The 21543-nt window shown below is 54.2% G+C and overlaps 1 protein-coding gene across 4 annotated transcripts; it reads right to left on the reverse strand.

The window, feature by feature from the left end:
• Window positions 1-335: 335 nt before the first annotated feature.
• On the reverse strand, window positions 336-21216 carry PHKA1 (phosphorylase kinase regulatory subunit alpha 1). 4 transcript variants are annotated; one of them, XM_084213322.1, is made up of 33 exons: window positions 20955-21216; window positions 20694-20852; window positions 20165-20212; window positions 19450-19618; window positions 19001-19083; window positions 18745-18825; window positions 18242-18340; window positions 17980-18126; window positions 17603-17656; window positions 15919-16041; window positions 15713-15808; window positions 14840-14947; window positions 14568-14646; window positions 13995-14129; window positions 12862-12971; window positions 12061-12205; window positions 11058-11136; window positions 10562-10641; window positions 8609-8785; window positions 8148-8242; window positions 7840-7979; window positions 7555-7711; window positions 7315-7394; window positions 7045-7123; window positions 6829-6958; window positions 6353-6454; window positions 5846-5961; window positions 5496-5534; window positions 4652-4696; window positions 4230-4400; window positions 3653-3706; window positions 3323-3523; window positions 337-3075 (listed from the first exon to the last, which is right to left on the reverse strand). In XM_084213322.1, the coding sequence occupies exons 1-33, from the start codon at window positions 21030-21032 to the stop codon at window positions 2902-2904; spliced, it is 3633 nt and encodes a 1210-aa protein (XP_084069448.1). In that variant the 5' UTR covers window positions 21033-21216; the 3' UTR covers window positions 337-2901. The 4 variants fall into 4 exon arrangements, with proteins under 4 accessions (XP_084069449.1, XP_084069450.1, XP_084069448.1 ...); XM_084213321.1 differs by having other exon boundaries at window positions 15910-16041; XM_084213323.1 differs by lacking the exon at window positions 5496-5534 and having other exon boundaries at window positions 336-3075; window positions 15910-16041.
• Window positions 21217-21543: the final 327 nt, after the last annotated feature.

Raw genomic sequence — 21543 nt, forward strand, 5'->3', positions numbered from 1 at the left:
AAAATGTGTGCTAATGGCTTTATAAACAATTCGAAGGGTGAGGGTACGGGTGTTAACGTCTTAGAAATGGGTCTTAATGTTTCTACCCACTTCAAGCCACGGGTTGGTTACAAAACCCAGAGAGTCTGATTCCTGAAACAGACAAAATGGGTCCGCACAAGTCTGAGTTTCGGAACTTTGGAGGAAAATTACAGGCTCAAGGGGAGAATATGTGGTAGACCATTTGGGAAGGCTGTACCTCCCCAGTATCTCAGCAAATGGGCTACGGAAGAGGACAACAAGCAGCCGGGAGTTTAGGATAAAAGGAGGAGTACCTAGAGAGAGATGTTTGAGTGACCTCTCTCCCTTTATTTGAATAAAGTTGCAGGACTCCTCTGTCTCCTTTATGGACACTGGCTTTTCATAGCATGATCTTCCACACAACCACATGTACAGAAGAGCTGCTGCCCCAAGAGACCACCTGGCTTTGAGGCCAAACCAACCTGGACATGAAAAAACACAGGCAGCCATAGAGGAAAACATCTGGCTTTGGAGCCAGCCGTATCCACAGTGAAGAGGCCTGGCAGCCCACCCCTGCACTCACACACAGCGAGCCCAGGGTGCACCACAGGCTACATGGGCTGAGAGTGGTGTTGGCACATGGCATGTGCGCTGGCAGCCTGCCAGCTCAAGAGACAAGTTCAGCTGCTGTCCATCACTCTCTCAGAAGGAGCTCAGGCTGTGACATCTACCTGGCAAAAACCACATCTTCTGTGCTTCCTAGAGTGGATGTGGCTCCTCAGACAGAGCTCCCATGAAAACACACAGCCATCCAGGTCTCTGGGGGCAGGGACTGCCAGAGCCTTTCACTGGGAAGCATGGCAGTGGTGAGAACAGCTGTGTTCAGTGTGGCCAAGATCTGCCCACCCTTGGGGCTCAGCTATGAGGGGATGTAGAAAGATTAAGGGGCATAAGGGAGTCTGAGAAAGACTTGTAAAACCAGGCTCTGCCCTGCCTGACAGGAACAGCCACCCCAGAATACACAGGTTCAAGGGAATCCTGTATCCTCCCTTGCCAGGTGAAGGCAGTAACTTGTAAGGACTGGGTGGAGGAAAACCCCCTCCTTGCCCACCTTGCTTCCCCACATGCCTCTGTACAGCAGGTATGAAGCTCTCATGTGGAAGGCCAGGCAATGGATGATGTGATGTTAGTCCATCTACACCAAAGGTGTTGCCATGGCTGTGACACCCCCAGACCACATCCACCTCTACAAGAAAGATGGGTTACAGTTGTAGGTGACTCCTTTCTGAGGGTCCAATGTGCCACACAGACAGTCCTCTTAGGGAAGTCTGCTGCCTCTCTGGGGCCCAGGTTAAGCACAGCACTGGGACACTTCCCAGCCAGGTTCAGCTTCAGACTTATCCACTGCTGCTCTTCCATGTGGGTGGCAATGAAACTGCAACACACAGTCCAAGGGCAATCAAAGGAGACTTCAGGGCCTGGGGATGGCTGGTAAGGGATTCTGGAACACAGTTTCTTTCCTCTGTCCTTCCAGTTGTGGTCAGTGACATTGAAAGAGATGGTCTCAGTCTGCTGAATATATGGCTTGGTGGCTGATGTCACTGCCACAATTTCAGGTTTTTTAATACTTTTTTTAACAGGGCATGCTGCTGCTGGATGGGATCAACCTTTCCCAAAGGGAAAAAGGATCTTTGTTCAGAGCTTTTCTCACAGACAGCTGTAAACCAGTCTCGGAGGGGGACACAGATTATATCAGGCTGGCCTGTGACAAGATGTGGGACATTGCAAGGTCAGGGGGTGCAAGTGAGGGGTTCTTGGCCTGTTGCTCAATGTGCTGAGTGTACTGGAGCACACCTGAAGTCTTAGGGAGGTGAACCAGGGAGCCAAAAGGGAACCCCACTTCCTAAAGCCACTTTGTGGCATGTGTGCCTGATCCTCATCAGTCCAACTGCACCATCCTGAGGGGGGGCTGACCTGCATGGTAGATTAGAGCAGGGATCTGCTATGTCCCCATCCTTCTCTGTGCCAGGCTGTGGGAGATGGAGCAGTAGCCAGAGATGAGCATTAAAAGCACGGTTTTGATTGCACAGGTAACACCAAGTAGCCAGCTCAGAGCTGCTTCACAGGGCATGAGAACTCAGGAACCTTGGCCACTAGCACTACTGCCAGGAATAGAGTAGATGGCACATAGGGGCTGCCACTGGCATGTCCCAGCCAGCCAGAAGCCCTGTACTAGCAGCTCGGAGGTAAAAGAGATCCTGGCTACCATAACCTCCCCAGCTCTGCACACAGGACACCGAGGAGGGGATGATGGGCTGCCTGCTTTCAAGCAGCACAGCTGTGGCTGGCTGGACCATATTGATTTTAGATGTGCTGGGAGAAAGGCTCAGGCACCATCCCCTGTTCCTCTAGCAAAACTTTTCCATCAGCAACAGGAAGAGCAAGAGCCTCAGCCTGCACTAGCATAAATCCTGCAGATTTGGAATAATAAGCAGCACAGAAGAGGTTAAAAACTGCAAACCTGCTGGAGGCAGGGAAAGTTCCAGCCGGTCAGAGAGCATTTGAGCACACCGGTCTGGTCAGGGGAACTCTTTCCAACTCCCTCAGAGATCTTTCCAGAGGTGATGAATCAGGAGGAGTCATGCGGACAGAACTTTCTAACACAAGCACGCTTCAAAGCTCAGCCTTTCCCTTGCTCCGCAGGCCACACAGGCACAGGTCAGTTTAGGACACATGCCTCCTGTGGAGTTCCTTAGAGGGCTGCTCACCCACCAAGAGGCCAGGGCTGGGAGGAGAGACGGCCACGTAGACTGCCTTGCAAACTAACCTAGTGTTAATCTTTACAAGCTGTATGAAATAACCATCCCAGAGCACCCACAACCCAGTGAGGAGCTGCAAGCACTACTGCATGGAGCAGCCATCTGTGGGCAGGAAGTCGTACACGTACAAGGCCACCGACTTGGACAGGTAGGTCATGGTGCCAAACCGGCCGCTCGGTGCACTGTCATACAGCAGGCTGCAGATGCCTGTCGAAGGATCCCTCTCCAGCATGTGCTCATCAGCGCCCAGGGCTTTCTGGATTTTGGACAGGGAAGTAGAAAGGCAACATTAGGAAAAAAGGCAATCCCATTATCACCTTCCCCCAAGTATTCTCTGTTGCACCCAGTGTCACACATTGACGATGAGGAGTGGGAGGAAGACACTACAGCTTTGCTGTGCCCCATGAACACAACAGGGACACAGGCAGGGCTCTCAGAGTGGGTGAGCCCTGCACAGGTATAGGGAATGTAGCCAGCAGCCCTGGGTGAGGTCTGGCCCCTACCTGCTCCTCATAGAAGAGGTCATTTGCTATGTGCAAGATCTTTTCCACAGCTATGATGCCACCAATGGTGTGCACCTCCATGTCCACCAGCATGGTGAGCACTAAGATAGCTTCCACCAGCAGCTGCCTGTACTCTGGCTGGGGCACACGGTTGAGGACAGATTCCACATGCACAGCAAACTTTATTTCCCCTGGGGTCATCTGTGAGGAGGTAGAAAGAAGTGTAGCTAAAGCACTGTATCACCTGCTCAATTCCTGAGCTATGCTGGGCAATCACCCAGCATACAACAACCCATGTGCCCCATTCCCCCATTCACATGAACTTCCTACCTCTCTGGTTGTTGAGGAGGGAAGAACAAAGCCCTCCACAGAAAGACCATGGCACTGCAAAACAAGAAGGAGAGATCATGTTTATAGCTTGGAGAAGCATCATGCTAAAACACATAGGTCCAGCCCATTAACTTGCTCCCACTTGAGCACTGGTGCATGCTGCCCATACACCCCAGCTCCACCTCCTGACTTGATATAGCATCACTCCTTTCCCATCAGTTCAGCATCAGCTAGCGCCCCCTGCATGGGGCTCTGCTCCCTGGCTCACCATGCTGAGGATTGGCTGTGCCCAGAACACCTTCAGTTGTGGCTCTAGCCATGCATTTGTCTGCTTGATGCATGAAGCACCTGAGCAACTCCCCTCTGCAAGGTACAGGCTGAGGCACGTCCTACAAGACTACAAGGCAAGTGCACGTCTTCTACAGCTTTCCAAGGTCAGCTGCAGGCCTTGTGTCTGGAGCATATATCTACACAACATCTGGGACCAGCCCTGAGTGCCTACGTTCCCTTGGCAAGACTGGCGCCTGGGACCAGAGGCTCACATGCATGGAGAAGCACCAGCTGATGTCTAACTCACCTTCTGCAGGACCTTCCAGACCTTCTGGTAGAAGCCCACAGGGACACGGTTAAGGGCCCCATCCAGCCGGCGCCTCCGCTGCCACTGGCCCTGCCGGCTGTCCGTACTGCCCTGGTCTTCCAGCATCCTTGAAAAGGAGTCCTTGCCCAGCAGCTCTGTGTGCCCAGCAGACTGGGCAGACAAAACAGGAACCACAGAGACTGCTGCAAAGTTAAATATCCCATAGGAAGGCAGCGTGCTGCTGCTCAAGAATTTGTTGTTTGCGGTTCTCCAGCCTCATTCCCAAGACAGAGCTGCTACTCTACCCCCAGCAAAGCCCACCTTACAGCCCCAGCTCCCCGTAGCACCCCCCAGAGCACAGCTCCTTCCTGCAACCACAAACAAGACAGACCCCACGTGTGCCACCAACAAACATAGGTTACCAGAGAGGACCTGAGGGCGGTGTCCCCAGACTGCAAACTGAGGGGCTGAAGGAGAAAGGGAGAAATGGAAATGAGACCATGCCAGAGCAGGGCAGCAGACACAGCAAACAGAGCAGCAGCAGCACAGATCAGGGTCACATCACTGGGCAGTTATCCCAGGGCCAGGGCTGGCTGGAGACAGAGGGAGTTTTGAAAGAAAAGCTGCAGAGGGCCGCACATGCCAGAGCTGCAGAAGCAGTGGGTTTGCACTGGCCTGCACACAGGAACAGGACTGCTACTGCTCTGCTGGCTTGCTGGTATGGGCAGGGATTTAGTCTTGAGCAGACAGAAGGACCAGAAGGAAGGTCACTGCCCACAGACAACCCTCTGTGATGTCAGGTTTCACACTGTAGCAAGCTGGCCCTAACTCTGCTGCATCAGCCTGGCCCCAGCAAGCTCTGTCCTCTGTCTCTTTGATGACAAGACATGTTCTAGAGCTCAGGACTCCTCCCGGACATAGGCACAAGAGGAGGTCCTTGGCATTTGTAGCTGACCACAGGCTTCCTTCGCCAAAGAAGAAATAGCTGGGGAGGCTGCAGGCAGGATCCAGTGAACTGTCCAGCAGAGTCACTACTGGTCATGGCACTGGCAGCATCAACCCATCCTGCTCAGCAGATTTTGTGGGTATAATGGAATGTATTTGAGCACAGCTCCCAGCTGGCTATAATGGCAGTTGCTTAGAGGGGAAGCCAACTCATTGTTGCAGCAGCTGAGGGAAGCTCATTGACTTGTGCATGCAGGGAAGCTGCCCTGGTGCATGGCATAAGGGGCAAAAGCTGAGGCTGCAGGACCAGGGAGGCTTCACCTTACTCCCAGGCAGAGACTGCCTACGTTTATCCAATTGCTGCAAGAGAAGAACAAAATGGAGGTTCTGCTGTTGGAAGATGCCCACCAAGATGCTAGCCACACCTGGGACACCACATGGTCCTCCTCACCCCTGTAGCTTCTCAAGCACCCCTGTGCTCCCACTGAATTGCCAGAGCAACCCCTAGCAACTACCAGATTCACCCTAACTTTCCCCCCAGGACAGGACTGGAGACAAAATTATCTCCTGGAAGTATCTGTGTCTCCCACTCTTCCATTAGTTCTGTCTGGTTTGTAGCTGGTTTTCACCCACAAGACCTGTCGTGACTGGCCTGTACCACCTGCCCTCACCTGTTTGATTTCACTTTTCAGCCTGACGAGGCCAGTGCGCTCAGGCCTGCTGGTCCCGACAGCTTCCATGTCACAGATGGAGACAGAAGTGGTGACTGACGAGTCCACTGAACGCACTGGTGGGGAAAAGAGGTCTAGAGTGGGCAACATCACTCAAGGCATGGCCATCCCTCATCCCTCATCGCTGCCCAGGCACTGGGACCTCTGCATGACCTTGCCCTCTAACATGATAGCATCACAGATCCATGAGCAACATACAGAACTGCTTCAGTTCAGACCCAACCAGGTCAAGTGTCAAACTAAGCAAAGTTTAAATAGCCATGAGATTTGGGCTTGATTCCAGAAATCACTCAGCCCCATCCTTATGAAGAGCAGAGCTTCCTGCTAGACCCCTCCAGTACTGTGCTGTGCTGAACATGGGGGAGAACATGCTCAAAGTAGGAACATGTAGATCTGACAATGCTGTGCACTCAGCTTTGCCCCGAGATGCTCTCTGCTGGGACTCACCGCTCCTTTCCACCCCAAACTCCTTGCCAGAGAGGATGTGGTAGAGAAGACTCTTCATGTCTGATGGGCTGAGATTCATCAGGTTCTCTGTGGCTTCTCCAGCTAGAAAGAAGAGAACTGTGATTTTGTAGCCTGCCTCGTAGTCCTCCTAGGACATTTCTACCCTGCATGCCATTCTGTGACCATGGGGAGTACTGGTACAGGAACTCATCTGGCAAGGACATACACTAGGTTCCAGGTGTTGCCTATAACATGGACTCTTCCCATGGCCAGCTCAACACATGCTGGGATGGAGACTGCAGTGCAAGCACTTGTTTGTACTGCTCAAGAACATATCCAGCTGCAGACACTGGCACTTCCATGCAGGGTCTTGTCCTAGCCTGAGCTGCCCACTTTTAACAGTACTCCTTTCTGGCTGACAGCCCCAAGCATCACAGCACCTACCCCAGCAAGGGTGTTGTCTCCGCCACATGTACCTGAACAACGCAGGGAGTGTGCCAGCTCTGTTGCCATCACCTGGATGATGAGCCCAATGCGGATGCGGAACATCTCAGCAAACAGTGCAGGCTGCGTGCGTATGTACATGGCTAAGTACACCATGATCTCCTAGAGGGGCAAAGGCAGATCACCTCACTGCTGCTCACCAGGGCAGACATCCAGCTGTAGGCACCCCTGACACCCCGGTCCCTCACCTGGGTGAGGACAGACACACTGAGGTTCTTCTCACTGGCTTCATCAATAAGGCGAACAAGTTCCTCATAGGGGATCGGGCTGGGGTGCGGACAAACAGCAGAGCAGGTGAGAGGCAGCAGAGCAAACCCCGCATACCCCCAGTCTGTACAGCCCCAAGAGGAGAGATGTAGGCTGGGGACAGCCACCCAGGGCCACTCCTGCCCATGGACAGCAGGCTCACATCCAGACGCAACCCAGCATGCTTGGGGAGAGAGAGGTGCCACACTCACGTGGAGATTGTCTTCTCACGTGGCTCTGGGGGCAGCCCCACCGTCAAGTGTTTCTGGTGAGACAGGAGGTCAGTACAGGCCTGGGGACAGAAAGGCAGCTGTTGTCAACAGCTGAGGGTTTGGGGGCTCAGCACAAGGCAGAGGGAGACAGAGCTGATGCAGCCATGGCTCGCCTGCTAACTCTGCTGCCTCCTCCCTGACAGACCTCAGCCTGTCAGAGGCTGGGTGTACAGCTGTTACCTCATCCAGAGCTTCCACCTTCTTCTTGAGGATACCAGAGATGTAGCGGATCAGGCCCCACTGGCGTGTCTCCCCCACCCGCACATACAGCTCAGTGAGAAGCTCCTTGACGGTGGGGCCAGGCTCACTATCAAGCCCTGTGTGCCATTCGGGTCCCCTGTGAAGGTCAAGGAGGTGCTGCGTTATGTCCGGCAGTTTGTCTGTCGCAGCTCCCGGGCAGGCCCCCTGGGCTGTGCCAAACCACTCTATGCACAGTGAGCCCTTAGGATACAGAGATCATCCTACTTGAGGATGTGGAGCATGTAAAGGATGTCCGCTTGCTCCTGCAGCGTGGGGCAGATGCGCAGCTGGTCCACCAGTGCCTTGCAGTCCACGTTGCCATCCTCATCACGTGGCAAGTTCATCTCTGCATAGAGTGCGTGACTCTGGAGGAAGAGAGACCTGTGCTGATGATTAGCATCACCAGCACCCTGCACCAAATGGATCCATGCATATTCTCCCTCATCAAACAACAGGACTTCCCCATACAATCCTGCAAAGACACTCTGGCTATAGCTGAATGGATAGCTTAGTCTGGGAGAGACAGAACTCACCTTGCCATCCAAGTCCTGCTGGTGGAGTGAACTCAGAAGCTTAACTGACTGCTGCGATGCCTGGAAGATCCTGCTGGGGACATACATCCCAACATCTAAAAAAAACCCCACAGGTTGGTGGAGACACATCTAGCCCCAGTCACCACTACCTCAGACACTGACACTGCTCTCAAACCAGTCCTTGCAGAGAAGTTGGCTATGGGAGAAGCAGCTCCTGTCCACCCATACAGAGGAACACTGCAGGGAGCTGCCATCCTTTATTGAGTTTTCATGGGGCTGCCCAGGCACCAACTCCAAGACACTCCATGGCCAGGACTAACATGATGGACATTAAGTGCCTTTGCCCAGGTAAAGGCTTAGTTTCTCTGCAACCCACAGGAACCCTAGCATCATACAGCTGTGAAAGCTCCCAAAGCACTTCAACCTCAAGGGAAGATGTGGAAGGTGTTGGAGTTACTCACTCTGGACATGCAGGTCCTTGGCCTTGGATGCCAAGGACATGAGGTCACGGGTGGTGTGGACAGCAGCCCTGAAGCGGCTCAGCCCTCCCCGCTGGGTGGTCGGAGGCAGGTTTGACTGTGGAGTCGTGTGCTGCAGCAGGTGATCCAGATACTGAGCAACCTCATCGTCGGTGTCCTCTGAAGGGAAGGCAGAAGAGCAGGAGTCAGCCACTTTGAGTCATGGCACCAAGGGCCCAGAGAGCTCCCACCTGTGCCTCAGCAGGAAGAAAGCTTTGCTGGCTGCACAAAGTGACAACGGAGCCAGTGCTGGCAGCCAGGCACACAAAGCACCCCTGTTCCTGCATGACTCCTGCCTGGGACACTGCCTGCCCTAAACTGGGGCTCCCTCCATGTCCCATGTTGACAAAGGAAGCAACAGCATGTTGCTGCAGCATGTCTCTGATCCAAGCCTGTGCAAGGACAGGAACATCCCACTCAAACCCTGCGGGAAAACCCTCACACTCCTTCTCTCCAGGGAAGAAGTGGGGAGGTACAGCCAGAGGCAGCTTGTCCAAGCAGAGACCACTTACAAGCACCCCAGCACAGCAAGGGCATTTTCCAAGCAGGACTCCAGCAAGGGTGCAAGGCAAGGTGGATTTTGCAGCAGTTATTTGTAAGTTGGAGTTACAGGAGGAGCAAGGTTCCTGTCTTGCTCTTTGCCCAGCTTCAAGCAGCTCCCAACACCACATGAGGATCATCAGAGGAACCATGCCCTAACAGCAGCAAGGAAGACGGTGCTCAAGAGGCCAGGTCTCAGGAGACAAAGGTGAGGGGGTGCCCTTGGAGGGGAACTGCCCCAGATAAAACACAGATGTCAACAGACTAACAGTGGGCCAGGGCAAAGCTATTCTGCTCTCCAGCTGGCAAACTCAGAGATGTGTTGGGCCCAGGAGACAAGCTGCTGACTGCACCTGAAGCAGCATGGCATCCCCTTTCCACCCCTCAACAGCATGCCTCGTGACAGTGCCTGAAGGCTAGGCTGGAAAAATCCTCTAAGCACCACCCTTAAGAACATCCACCTGGCTGCAGCATCTGACCACAGGAAATCTTTAAAATTTAGCATCTTTGAGATGCTGTTGAAAGGCCAGGCAGATTCTCTCACTGGAGCTGGGAGGCAAAGCAGACACCTTGGACAAACCCTGATGCAGCCTGTAAGGAGGCTGCAGATGAAGTGAGAGAAGAGCAAGAAAAATGAGCATTCAGAATCCCAGCAGTGCATTCACTGGCTGAGGTAAAACAGATAGTGGAAGGCTGATGATGACCAGTGCTAGGTCACACAGGAGGTGTCCCCAGGCTTTCTTGCAAGGGGAACAGCAAAACTTGCACCCTGCCATGGTCCCAGCACAAGGGAGGGGTCCCTTATGCTGTGATGGGCCAAAGCATTCTCAGGTACTCTCTAAATAGCAGTCAGGCTTCCATTTGGCACTCATAAGGCTTCCATTTGGCACTCATGGGAGTAGCTCGGCCCAGGGGAGGGGCAAAGGATTTGGGAAAAAACAGAGATTAATTAGGGACATGGTGGCACTTCCCCACCACCTTGGTCACTGCGCTGTAATTTATGCATAAAAGATCCTCAGCCACATCTCCCAAGCCAAGGCAGGCTGCCAATCCTTTATCTCTTCTCCACAGAGCAGCTTATGAAGGTGAGAGCTGCTCATTCCAGACAAGGTCGGCAGAGAGCCAGATGGGAACATGGTGAAAACCCAAGCACATGAAGAACACAGCAGTGTATGCTGGCAGGGAGGTTGGGTGTTATGGTTGTAAGGGTGAGTTAGGCATTTGCCACCCCACAGCAGTGACTGGCCTGTTCTCCCTTACCACCCTCTGCTACCTGCAAGCCATGTAGCCACTCCTAGGTGTCTAGCTTCTCAAAGCTGTCACTGCTGAGCCTGTAACTCATGGCAAAGACCTTACCCTCTGGCCCAGGGTCCATAAAGCTGAGGTGCGTTCGGCATGATGTTGTCAGGAACTCCGACAATTTACCAGTCTGAATTCTGGGCAAGAGATAGGAAGGTCACATGGAGAGGAAAGGGGAGGTGATACCCTTGGCTTTACCTCCTGGCTTCTGCCCTTTGATGGAGAGAGATGTTCACCAGGAGCATTCACACACTAGTGTCTACTTTAGCTGCCTGCAACACTTTCAGCCGTGGGTGGGCATGGAAGGGCTGCCCAAAAGCTATTAGAGAAATGCTGCAGCCATGGTTTTGATGACATGAAGAGCCATGTCCTCTCTTTCATCTCCTTTGTTGGGACTGTAGCCCTAGGGTACGCTGATAGCCTAGCATACCCCAGTGTATCTTCCCCAGCTTGCTCCCCCTCGGCCTATGCTCTGCCCAGCAGGAATCCTCATAACCAGGCTCTTGGAGGCCATGAGCCCTCTCCCTCCTGCACTGCAGGAAGCTGCACTCACCTTGCACCACCAAAATACCCATCCTGCAGCTTCTGCAGCATTGCCAGCACCGTGGGATGCACACTGCTGCTGGTTTCATCTGTGTGGAAGATGCACAGGCAGTCAGGCCCTCACGCTCAAACCCACCCCCAGAAAGTAACCCAGGACTAGGTGGGCATTCAGACACCCAGAGCACCATGGCCAGACCCTTACTCTGGAGTATGTGGTCAGGCTGTGGTACCAAAAGAACCACCCAAAAAGGGAAATTCTGGACTGTCCAGGCTGGATTCAAGGAAAACCATGCCAGGATGCACTCCAGGCTCCTCGGATTTCACCTTGGGCTGAAGCACACAGTACCAGACAGCAGCACCTAACAGCTCCCTGCTCTGTCTCTGCCTTTCATGTAAGGAAGCAGAGGAGTGGGCTGCTGTTGAGGGCAGGAGACACCACAGCAAAAGGCACGCTCCAGAAATTAAGGGGATTTCAAATATACAAGGAGAGACAGAAAGGCCTTAAAGCAGAACAAAGTCACTGTCCTACACCAGGCTCATAGGGAACCTGTGAGCTGCTGCAGGCAAGCCAGTTCTACTCTGCGCCTTTGCTCCTTCTGGCTTACTCTTCTCCCCTCTCTATTGACTAGGAAAGCCTTTAGCAGGTGCTCAGTCTCAGGGAAGAGTCAAGACACAGAAAGACCACCAAGAACACTTCTACAGAGAAATTGTGGTTTTGGTCTTGCTCCCAAAAGGCCTATTTGCCTGGAGCCTGAATATGTCTTTGCCAGCAAATAGCCCTGGAGCTACAGGTACTAGTGCCTGACAGACAACCCTGTTAGCTGCCAGGCCAGATGCCCACTCAAAATAGCTCCTCTGAGCAGTAAGCTCTGCACAGGACACAACTGGCTGCTCCAGCCTCACCATGTCCCTGCTATTGAGATGGTCACACATTTGCCCACCCCCTTCCTCCTGCAGAGCTATTTCCCAGAGCTGCTCTAAGCAAATGCCTTGCCAGGCTGGAGCATCTATACCGAGCATGGTGTGGGAGATGGGGAAGGTGATGGTTGGTCGCCCAGTCATCCTCCACCGGCTGCACAGGTAGGAGAGGTCTGTCCTCAGCATCTCCACAATCATCTTGTTGTCAAGAGCCAGGTAGAACTGCTGCTGATCTATGAACTGTGAGGACAGCAAGAGATATGATCGGCCTTACATGCAGTCACTAGGCCCTTATGGTGCCACCTATGTCTTTCCACAGGCACACAGTGAAGCTAGCCATGCTGTGCACCCAGAGGGCATGTGCCTTTGCACTGACAGCTCATCCCACCTTACTTGGCAGGTGCTAGTACAGCCTAGCAAGGGACCCTCAAACCCCAGGGCAACTACTGGTCACTAACAACTATGGGGCCGTAACTAACACCATAGCTCAGCAGCAGCAGCAGCCAGCCCCACACAGTGAGTCCATGTTGTGCCTGTTTCAAGTGAATATGCATTCCCCATAGTGCTAGGTTTGGATTACTGCTTGTCCCCTGAACACATGTCCCTGGCCTGCCATCAGCATCCTCCTGGTGTCCTCATCACGGTGAGCAGAGATTTTCATCCAATACTGATCATTAAAAGGCTCAAGCTGTCCCAACATCCACACAGCCAGGACCACCAAATGTGGTGCCTCATGCCACAGAGTTGGACTACTCCACACTCCCAGGCTGTTTAGAGAGTGTTGGGGTCACACCTTAGAGTGTGTATCTTAGAATTAATACCCAGCCACTGAAGAAATTTCTTGCCCAGTTTCATATCACAGAATAGCTAGGAATGAGCCTCTGTAATTCACTCACCTGTGGGGTAAAGGTAAAGATGCTCTTCCTGATTTTGTAGAGCTTGGAGGTCCCAAGGACACCCATATGCCGGTAGGGCCGTCCAGTAAGGCACATCTGCTTGTTGCGGCCTGGGAGGGCAGGAAGAGGAGTTTTTAGTACAAGCCTTCTCACGAAAGGGCTGCAGCAGCAAGTAGTGTCAAGCATCTTGCTACTGGCCAGCAGGGAAATGCTGGTTTGATATCCCAGAACTGTGTGTCAAGCTGGTACAGTTCTAAGGGACAGTAATTCTGTCCCCAGACCTGCCCAGAGGGGTAGAGACATGGTGAAAGTGATACACAGCCTGTCTTGACTTCTGCAGGGTCACAGCTTCTGGTCTTTGGGCATGTCAGAAGCAGGAGCAGGGCTAGGGGTGCCCCTCTGCATAGGGCTGGCTTCCCTAAGCTGACAGCTCTATCAGCATTGCAATTGCTCCTGGATGACTCCCAGAGCCCAGGATGGTGCAGCAACAGCATTACCCCTTGCTTGTCAGCTTTGGCAGCTGTCAGGCTGCTCCCCCTGCCCATGTCACACTTGGCCTTTTGGTGGCCTAAATTAGATGCCAAATTAAAGCACAGCAGATCAGGTGTCTCCTTCGGCCCAGGCTAAATCTCTGGCTCCTGCAAAACAAACCCCCAAGTCTGAGGGCTTGCAGCATCAAGAAGCAAGCATGCAGAGGTGAGCACATCCTCCCTTCACACTCAGCCCTGCTCACTCACCAGCAGCAGCCATACTGCCTGAGCTCTGGGCTCTATTTGCCAGAGGACCCTTCCTGGGGTCTGGTTAGCCTCCCCCATCCAGATCTAAATGCAGGAACAAAAGACAACCCCTGCCCACATGAGGTTCAACATCTATCGGAGTCTCTTGTCTCTTCCCAGGGTGACTGTGCAACTGCAAGCCAAAGCTCTATTCCTGTCAGAATCACACTGAACAGCACCGTCTGCCACTTTGTTCCCCTTTGGCATCAGTGGCCTTATCAGGCCAAGAAATGGGCAGCAGAATCCTCATCAGCCAAGCAGAGAGAGCAGGATATGAGTGTCTATGAGCAGGAGTGCCAGGGGTGAGACAGACCCTCCTGCACCCCATTTGCTGCAGGAGCAGGGAGCCCAGCTTACCCAGCCGGGCATAGATGTGGCTGAGGATGCGAGCAGGCTGCACTCTGATGGGGTAGACATCTGCCACAGTCTCCACGTTAATGCCCTCCTTCTGCAGGATTGCCTTGATCTCCTCTGTTTCAGCCAGGATACACACTGTGGATGGAAGACAGTCTCAGTGCAACAGAGGCACAAGGGTGTGACAACACTGCCCCATGCCTTTGGGGACACATACAAGGCACCACACCACAGAGAAGAAGCTGTCTGGGGTCCGTTCAGAATCAGTTCCCACTGCAGAAGTCTCCTCCTAACTCCCTATGCAGACAAGTCTTCCTCACCAAGTGGCAGGAAGACAATTTGCAAACTCTCTGCAGAGGAGGCTGAAGTAGATGATAGTTTTGTGGGTCAACATAGGATGGAATGGAAGGACTTGCACCCCATCTTCCACCCCATCTTGCCAGGGCTGAGACTGGGCTGTATTGGCAGCAACCCATCAAGCACAGCCACTCCAGGGGCACCTCTGTGAATTCTGCACAGCCAGAGTCCTCCCCATCTGCCAGGCTCAGGGGTTTGGGACTGGTTCCTTTCCCTCACCTTGGACCACCACATCAGGTTTAGGGACAGTCGCGAAACGGCGGTTGAGGGGATCTATTTCACCAGGAGCTAGAAACCCCTGTGGAAAAAAAGGTATAAAGAGATTAACATTTTATGGGTAGGGTAGAATGGATGATGCCTACAGACAACCCACCTTTACGAGGTCCTGGGGGATGGAGGTGACAACTTCTCCATGGTGGGTGGCAGCATTTGCACCTTCACAGCTCAGAGCCTTATCCCACAGCCCTCCCCAGCACCCAGGGTGACCCTACCTCGGCCATCAGACAACCCAGGATGTAGAGGGACTGTCCCCACATGTGTGGCAGCTTGCCCATGGGTATCCTGTCCACAGTGTGTGGATTCCTGTATTCTTCATCCACCTGGAAGACAAGCCAGGAGGTCAAGAAGGAATCCATAGACACAGGATGCTGAAGGAAGCATCCTCACTGCATCTTGAAGTCCAGCAGTTCAAGCCTTAAAACAAGGCCTGACAACAGCATTTGTCACAGAGGGTCCAGAAGAGCCAGGTTACATTCCTCCTCTCTTATTATGACCGCCCCAGGCATCTGTGTCAGACAACAGAGCAGCTGCTCAAACCATGTTTGGTTTCTCAGCTCGGGCCATCCCACTAGAACTGACATGCCTCAGGAGCACCCAGAGATGCTTTCTGATACTGGTGAGAAGCACACCTCTTCAGGATGACCTGAGCATCAGGAGGCCACTGCTCTTAGCCCAGGCCCACACAAATTACCTCACCACTGAACTGGAGCTCAGCACCACCTACTCAGCCCAAGTCTGCTTGTCCTTAGCTCTTGGAGCACTTAGTCTCTGAGCAAGCACACTGTCAGCAAAGAACTCTTGTGTGTGGGAACAATAAATGCTTTGGGAGAAAACCCCCAATTTTTATCACAGTTTCATAACAGCTCCAAGCCATACTTTTTATACATGAGGTTTCCATGCACTACATGTGCCCCTTCACTAACAATTTGGGTTAATAAGCACTTAAAACTTAATTATCTGATAATGAGACCAGGAGTTTCAGCACTGGACTTTCGTGATCTTTATGGGTCCCTTCCAACTCAGAATATCCTGTGATTCTGTAAGACACTCCTGCTTTCCACCATCCATAGCTCAGGATCACTCACCTTCTCTGGTGGGACACTGTACAGCTCTGGAAGCAGGCGTACCCCATTCTTCCCCTTGATAAGAACCCCCTCAAGGGCTTCCCGGTACTCCTGCACCTGAGAAGACAGGAGAGGAAATCTGCCGCCGGCTACCTGCTTCCTTCCTCCGCACACTTCTCCTGCCAGGGACTTTTTTCCACTAGCCCAGCAGGTCTCACATCTCTTACCTGCTCCATGTTTCCACTGAAAATCCCATCAATCATCAAGTATGCCCAGAAGAGAGGCCACTCACACTCAATGTTCTCAAACAGCTTCAGCTCAGCAGGTTCGTAGTAGAGGCGTTTGGGGTCCTGTAAGTGATATCAAGGCAGGTGGTACATAAGAGGATCCCCTCAAACTGACAGGGCTTCTCCTCCCCCTGAGACCCTAGCCTCAAATGTCCTCCCAGGCCTTATCTGCAGATGACCAAGAAAGAATTGAAAAGCAATTTCACCTCCAGCCTCTGTTTTCGCCATTGGACTACCCCCTCCTGAGCCCCCTGCACTGATAATGGAGAGACTTACCCTTCCTGGGGTCTGCCTGGTCCCCAGGAGAGCACCCCAGAGCCCCCAGAACACCCCAGATGTTTTGCTGTTGTACAGCAGCAGCACAACATCTCCTGTGCCATGCTGGATCCCCTTTGCCTTGCCTGCTCTGCCTGAGCCTGTTAGCATCTGTCTCCTCCAGAATCAGCCAGCTGGCCCAGCCAGGTGAGAGGGCTTGGGCTGGTCACACAGGGCCAGAGAGGTTCCTTCACGGCCCTCCTGCCATGTGGTGCCACTGTGAGCCCAACACAAGGGAAGTTGTCAGGATGAAGAGCTGCCTGCACAGAGTCCTCCCACCACAGTTCTGTGCGCTGCAGTGCATTTTCTTTGACCCTCCCTGCTAACTGCTCTGTCTGCTGCAGAGAAGGGAGAGTGGTGTTGGCCTTAGCAGACTATTCAGGCAGAGAGGAACAGAAGGAGCAGATATCTTCTACCTGGACTCCAGCCATAAGCTTCCAAAATCCCATCTGACTCCAGCTAGCTGCATGCCTCTGCAGGCACTGCTGCCCTTTCCACGCCTCACAGCTCCCCAGAAGTAAGTATTCCACAACTCTGCATGCTGCCAAAGCTCCCAAGCACTGGGAACACTGGATTGGAGATGCTGCTGCTTCTCTCTGGCTCTGGAGGAGAGGCAGCCACACATACTGCCTATTATGGGCAGGTCTCCAGAGGTGCAGCAAAGGAGAAGCATTCAGAAGTACTCAAGACCAAAGGTTACAGGCCCAGCAGCTGGTGAGGACTTAAGAAAGAGCCTCTGAGTATCATTTCCTAGTTCAGTGGTTAACAAATGAGACTGCTGCTTACAAAATTTTCCTGTTTTCTCTCCCCAAAGCAGCCAATTCTCCACTTGCTCCCAGGGCCATTCTGACAGCACCCAAGCTGACTGCTGGTCTAAAAAAGACAGAACCAGCTTTGTGACCTCCAGAGCTACCATAGATGAGGCTGCTGGGTAGCAGCTCTGCAGTCACCTCCCCAGGCCTCCAGCCCTTGCTCAGGGCTGACGCAGCCCTGGAAGAGCCCACCTCAACAGGGCTCCCATGCTGGGCACCGGTGCCACCTTCTACCAGCCTAAGAAAGACACACCACCAGGTCTCAGGATACAGGCAGAGCCAGTCTCTGGCCATCTGCTATGGGCGTGGGTGGGACATACCACCTCTCCAATGAATGCGGGCATTTTGGGGAGCCTTGCCCAGACCCATGACACTGCCTGGGGCTACTCAGGGCTCCTGTCTTCCCAGTGCTCCCTAACACAGTCTTTGTGCTGCATTCAGACGGGCTGCTGCTTGGCAGTCAAGTTGTGCCAGGCAGCAGGGCTGAGGACCCTCACCTCTTTGGGAGTCCTGTATCCATCCCGGAGGAAGCGGCAGCAGCCATAGCGGCCCTGGAAGGGAGGGAAAGATTTGCTGAGCAGGAGGCACAGTGTGAGATATCTTGTACTTTCAATGCAGAAGCAGGGGCAGGGTGTTTCCTTCAGCCAAACATCCCCTCCCTCACTCACCCAGCACTCAGGTACCACAATCACAGCCTGGGGCCACAGCACACAGGGCTGCTTCTTTGCACACCCCTGCCACAGGTCATGGAGACTGGGACAGGACATGCCCCAGCAACCCCCCCACAGAACATGTTTATGGGAAAAAAAGGGCTACAGCAGTCTGGACTGCAGCTGTCTCCTGGGAACAGTGAGACAAGGGCAGAGATGCTCACCTGCAGCTTGGTGATAATCTCCTGCTTGGTGATTTCTACCAGCTCGCTGTCCTCCACAGCAAACGCTGGGTAGGAGATGACAGAGAGCACACTGGCATCCACCTCCTTGGATGTGGAGGCCCTGGGCAACATTGAGTGGAGGATCGACTGGGCAAAGGGGAAGGAAAGGTGATTAGGCTGTCAGGTCAGGCATCATTTACACTTGCAAACCCAGCAGATCACAGTTCCTCTCGCAACAGTGTAATGCCTGAGTGGGTCTCACCTGGCAGTGCTGCACTTCATCTGACAGCACCCATATCACTGACTGTGGGCCTCCCTTGGCTCCAAAGAGATCCAGCTCATCCAGCGCCTCCAGGGCAGCCTGCAAGCAGGGTGAGACACAAAGAAACACATCCTTTCACCATGCTGCTCATCTGTAAGACCTCTCATTCCATGCTAGTCCCTGTGTGTAAAGCACTGCCCAAATTTAAAAGAATTTGAACCCTGCTGTGGCTGCAGAACATCTCTGGTCAAAATGGGGCATCTCCAGACATCAAAAGGGCCTGGGACATTTCTGCCACACACCCCCGACTAACTTTTCACTCCCAGTTCAGGCAAAATCCAGGCTAGAAGGGCATAGTTTTATCCCAGTGCACAAGAAGTTAGGTTCCCCAAGAACCTATCACTGCATTGAGCCTCAGCAGTTCAAGCTCAGCCTGTTCTGTCAAAAAGCAGCTCAGGGCCCCTGGTGCTCATCCCGCCCGCCAGCATTGCTTCCCAGCTCACCTTGGCCATGCCGACAGAACTGGCATTCAGCTCAGTGATGCCCTGGTTTGTCTTGTCCCCACGCTCCCATATGCCAAAGTCCTGTGAACCAGGCACTGTTTCAGAACACACCCAGAAAGCCTTTGAATCCCACCCATCCATGGTGCTTCCAGAAGGTGCTGGTGTGGCTCAGATGGAACCCACAGCTGTTCCTAGACACCAGTCCAGTATCTCCACCATCGGAGCACACCCCTCCTCCCCAGCACACGCTACCCACCGCAGTTTTGTAGGCAGCTTCAATGTAGAACACAAGGTTCTGGATAAAGTTGACTTCATCCAAGCTGTGAATTATGTGGAGGCCTAAAGCAGAAGGAACAATTCACATTAGCTGCTCCAAGCCCACAAGCATACCCAGAATAGGGCTGCAGTAACCCAGGGACGATTCCTCCCCACTTCATGCCTGCCCAATGGAAGCTATGTCCTAGCTGACTCCATCTCCACTCCCACCCCTTACAGCAGCATTGGGGCTTCAGACAAACAGGGGCTTTTGGAGAGACCAACATCAAGGGGCCCAAACCCACCTCAGGTACTGTGAGCATAAGGAAACAGTGGGGGTCACGGAAGCCATTGCAACAGCTTGGCACCCAGGAAGCTGCACCCAAACTGAGACTCTGAAGAACCTGAAGAGTAGCACGCTCAAAGCTGCAAGGGAGCCCCCAGCATTACCTGAGGCCGTCATTTGTGCAAGCATGAGGAGGTAGAGGGAGGTAGCATCCATCTGTAGGTGACCCCATTCGTGGTCTCCAACCACGGTGGCACAGGTGTGGGTGTTGTACTTGGCATGCAGGCAGTCCCTGGTGCTCTGACTGTACTTGAAGGCCTCTACCTTGTCCACCTTGAGAAGGGCAAAGAGATGCAGGCATTCATTGAACCCTGTCTCTAGAGAGATCTGACAGCTCCTGAGCCAAGGGCTGCCCCATGCCATGAGTGGAGCACATGGAGTCATGCCTGGCAGGGCAGAAATTCCGCAACCCCTGGGCAGAGCCCCACTGTGCACCAAAGCAGTGAGTTCAGGCTCACAAGCTGTTGCAGCACAGGACTGCAGCAGTGGACAGCCAACTGCCACAGCTGCACCATGCAGAGAGAAAAGGGTTACCCAAAATGCCCTCAGGGAGGAGGAGCTATAGAATCCTGCCAGGCCTCATGACAGGGAACAGCTGGCAAAGGCTCCACTGGCTGCCAGCCCACAGCTCAGGAACTTCAATCACACCCATGACAGATGCTCACTCAGAATTTATTTCAAGACTTGCTGGAAGGGGGCCTTCCTTCTGCTCATCAGGGAAGGCTGGGGAGGGCTGGGAGAGCTAGGACAATAGCCTCTGTGGCATAGCTGGGCTTTAAGGAGACCACATGACACTCAGAGGTACTCCCCAGCCCCTACCTGTCTCATCATGCACTGGAGCAGCCCCTGCATCAGCTTCACCACGCTCTGCAGAAACAAGGAAAACAAGTTTGTTAATCTCCTGGAGAAGCCCTGACTCAGGATCAGCTGGCCGCTGACCTTTGTGGGGCTCGGTGTCCGTAATCAGAGCCCCTGCTCACATTTTCAGAGCCCCTGGGTGACAGCAGAGGGAAGATTTCTTGGTCCACCAGCAAGGCCAGGTTGCCATGCTGTGCAGGAGGACAGAGGGCATGGCTGCAGGACACGGTTCCCCAGCCCTTGAGAAAAGGTCTGTGGTCCCAGATCACCCCAGAGCCCAGAGGTCTAGATCCCCTGGCTGAGCTCCAGTGTGGTCTGGGAGGAGCAGGCTCTGACATCCATTCCCATTGCCTCCCGTGTCGGGGGACAGCCCCGTCCTCGACGCCACTGCACTGCCCCTGACCCAGCTGTGACCTGTGGCTGACCAGACCGGGGTGACTGCGGTCCCCGAGTGACACCAGCCCCGGCCCCGGCTCCTGCTCCCTCCTACCTGCTCCAGCTCGTAGGCCTTGGCCTTGTCCTCGTCGCGGTCGGCATTCTTGCGGTAGGCTAGGCCAAGACCCCACACCGCCAAGATGCTGTACACGTTGTCCCGGACCCAGGCGTCCTGGTGGTCGGAGCTGGCGGGGAGCAGCCCCGTCACCGCGTCCTGCGGAGGGCACGCACCGTTCACTCACAACTCCCTGGCCCAGCGGCCGGCCGGGCGCGCCGGGGCCCGGGTCTGCTCCTCATTCCCGGGCAGGGTCCGCACCTGGTGGCGGAGGATGGTCTGCTGCACCAGACGCCCGTAGCCGTCCAGACGCACACCCGAGTTGCTCCGGCTTCTCATGACGGCGGCAGCAGGACGGGAACCGGCACCGGCGGGACGGCACGGGTCCTGTCAAAGCCCCGCCCCGCCCCGCTCCGCCCCGCGGCGCCGCCTGCTCGCTGCCGCCGACGGCGCTCCCCGAGCGCCGCTGCAGGCCCTGAGCGGCCGCCCCACCCGCACTGCGCTGTCCTCCTCGCCGGCGGTGGCTTCGGTCCACGGGGCGCTCAGTATCGAGTGGGCAGGACCTGGAGAACGTGGAGGCCCCGAGGGTGGGGGGGCGGGGCCCTTCGGCGCCCCCTGCCGGGCGAAGGCCGAGCAACGCTGAGTATGGATGCTCGGCTGCAAGGACAAACACTGACGGACACACGGATACATGGACAGGCACACGGCCACACACAGGGATACTCGAATACAGGGACGGACGCGCGGACGCACGGATACCTGTGCCGGTGTGGAACAGATACATGGACTGGTGTGTGGTGTGGCGCAGGGACGCACGGATGGGTTCGCGTACTGGTGTGAGACTGTACAG

Source organism: Fringilla coelebs (genome assembly GCF_963513975.1).
Source record: "Fringilla coelebs genome assembly, chromosome: 11".
NCBI lineage: Eukaryota > Metazoa > Chordata > Aves > Passeriformes > Fringillidae > Fringilla > Fringilla coelebs.

Bases quoted from the DNA above. Each gene is read 5' to 3' on its own strand.
- PHKA1 (XM_084213321.1), bottom strand. From the start codon at position 21,032: ATGAGAAGCCGGAGCAACTCGGGTGTGCGTCTGGACGGCTACGGGCGT. The intron at 10,642-11,057 runs GTGAGTGCAGCT...TCTCTTGCCCAG, and splicing joins GGGTATTTTGGTGGTGCAAG to AATTCAGACTGGTAAATTGT. The intron at 8,786-10,561 runs GTAAGGTCTTTG...CCTTCCCTTCAG, and splicing joins TATGGACCCTGGGCCAGAGG to AGGACACCGACGATGAGGTT.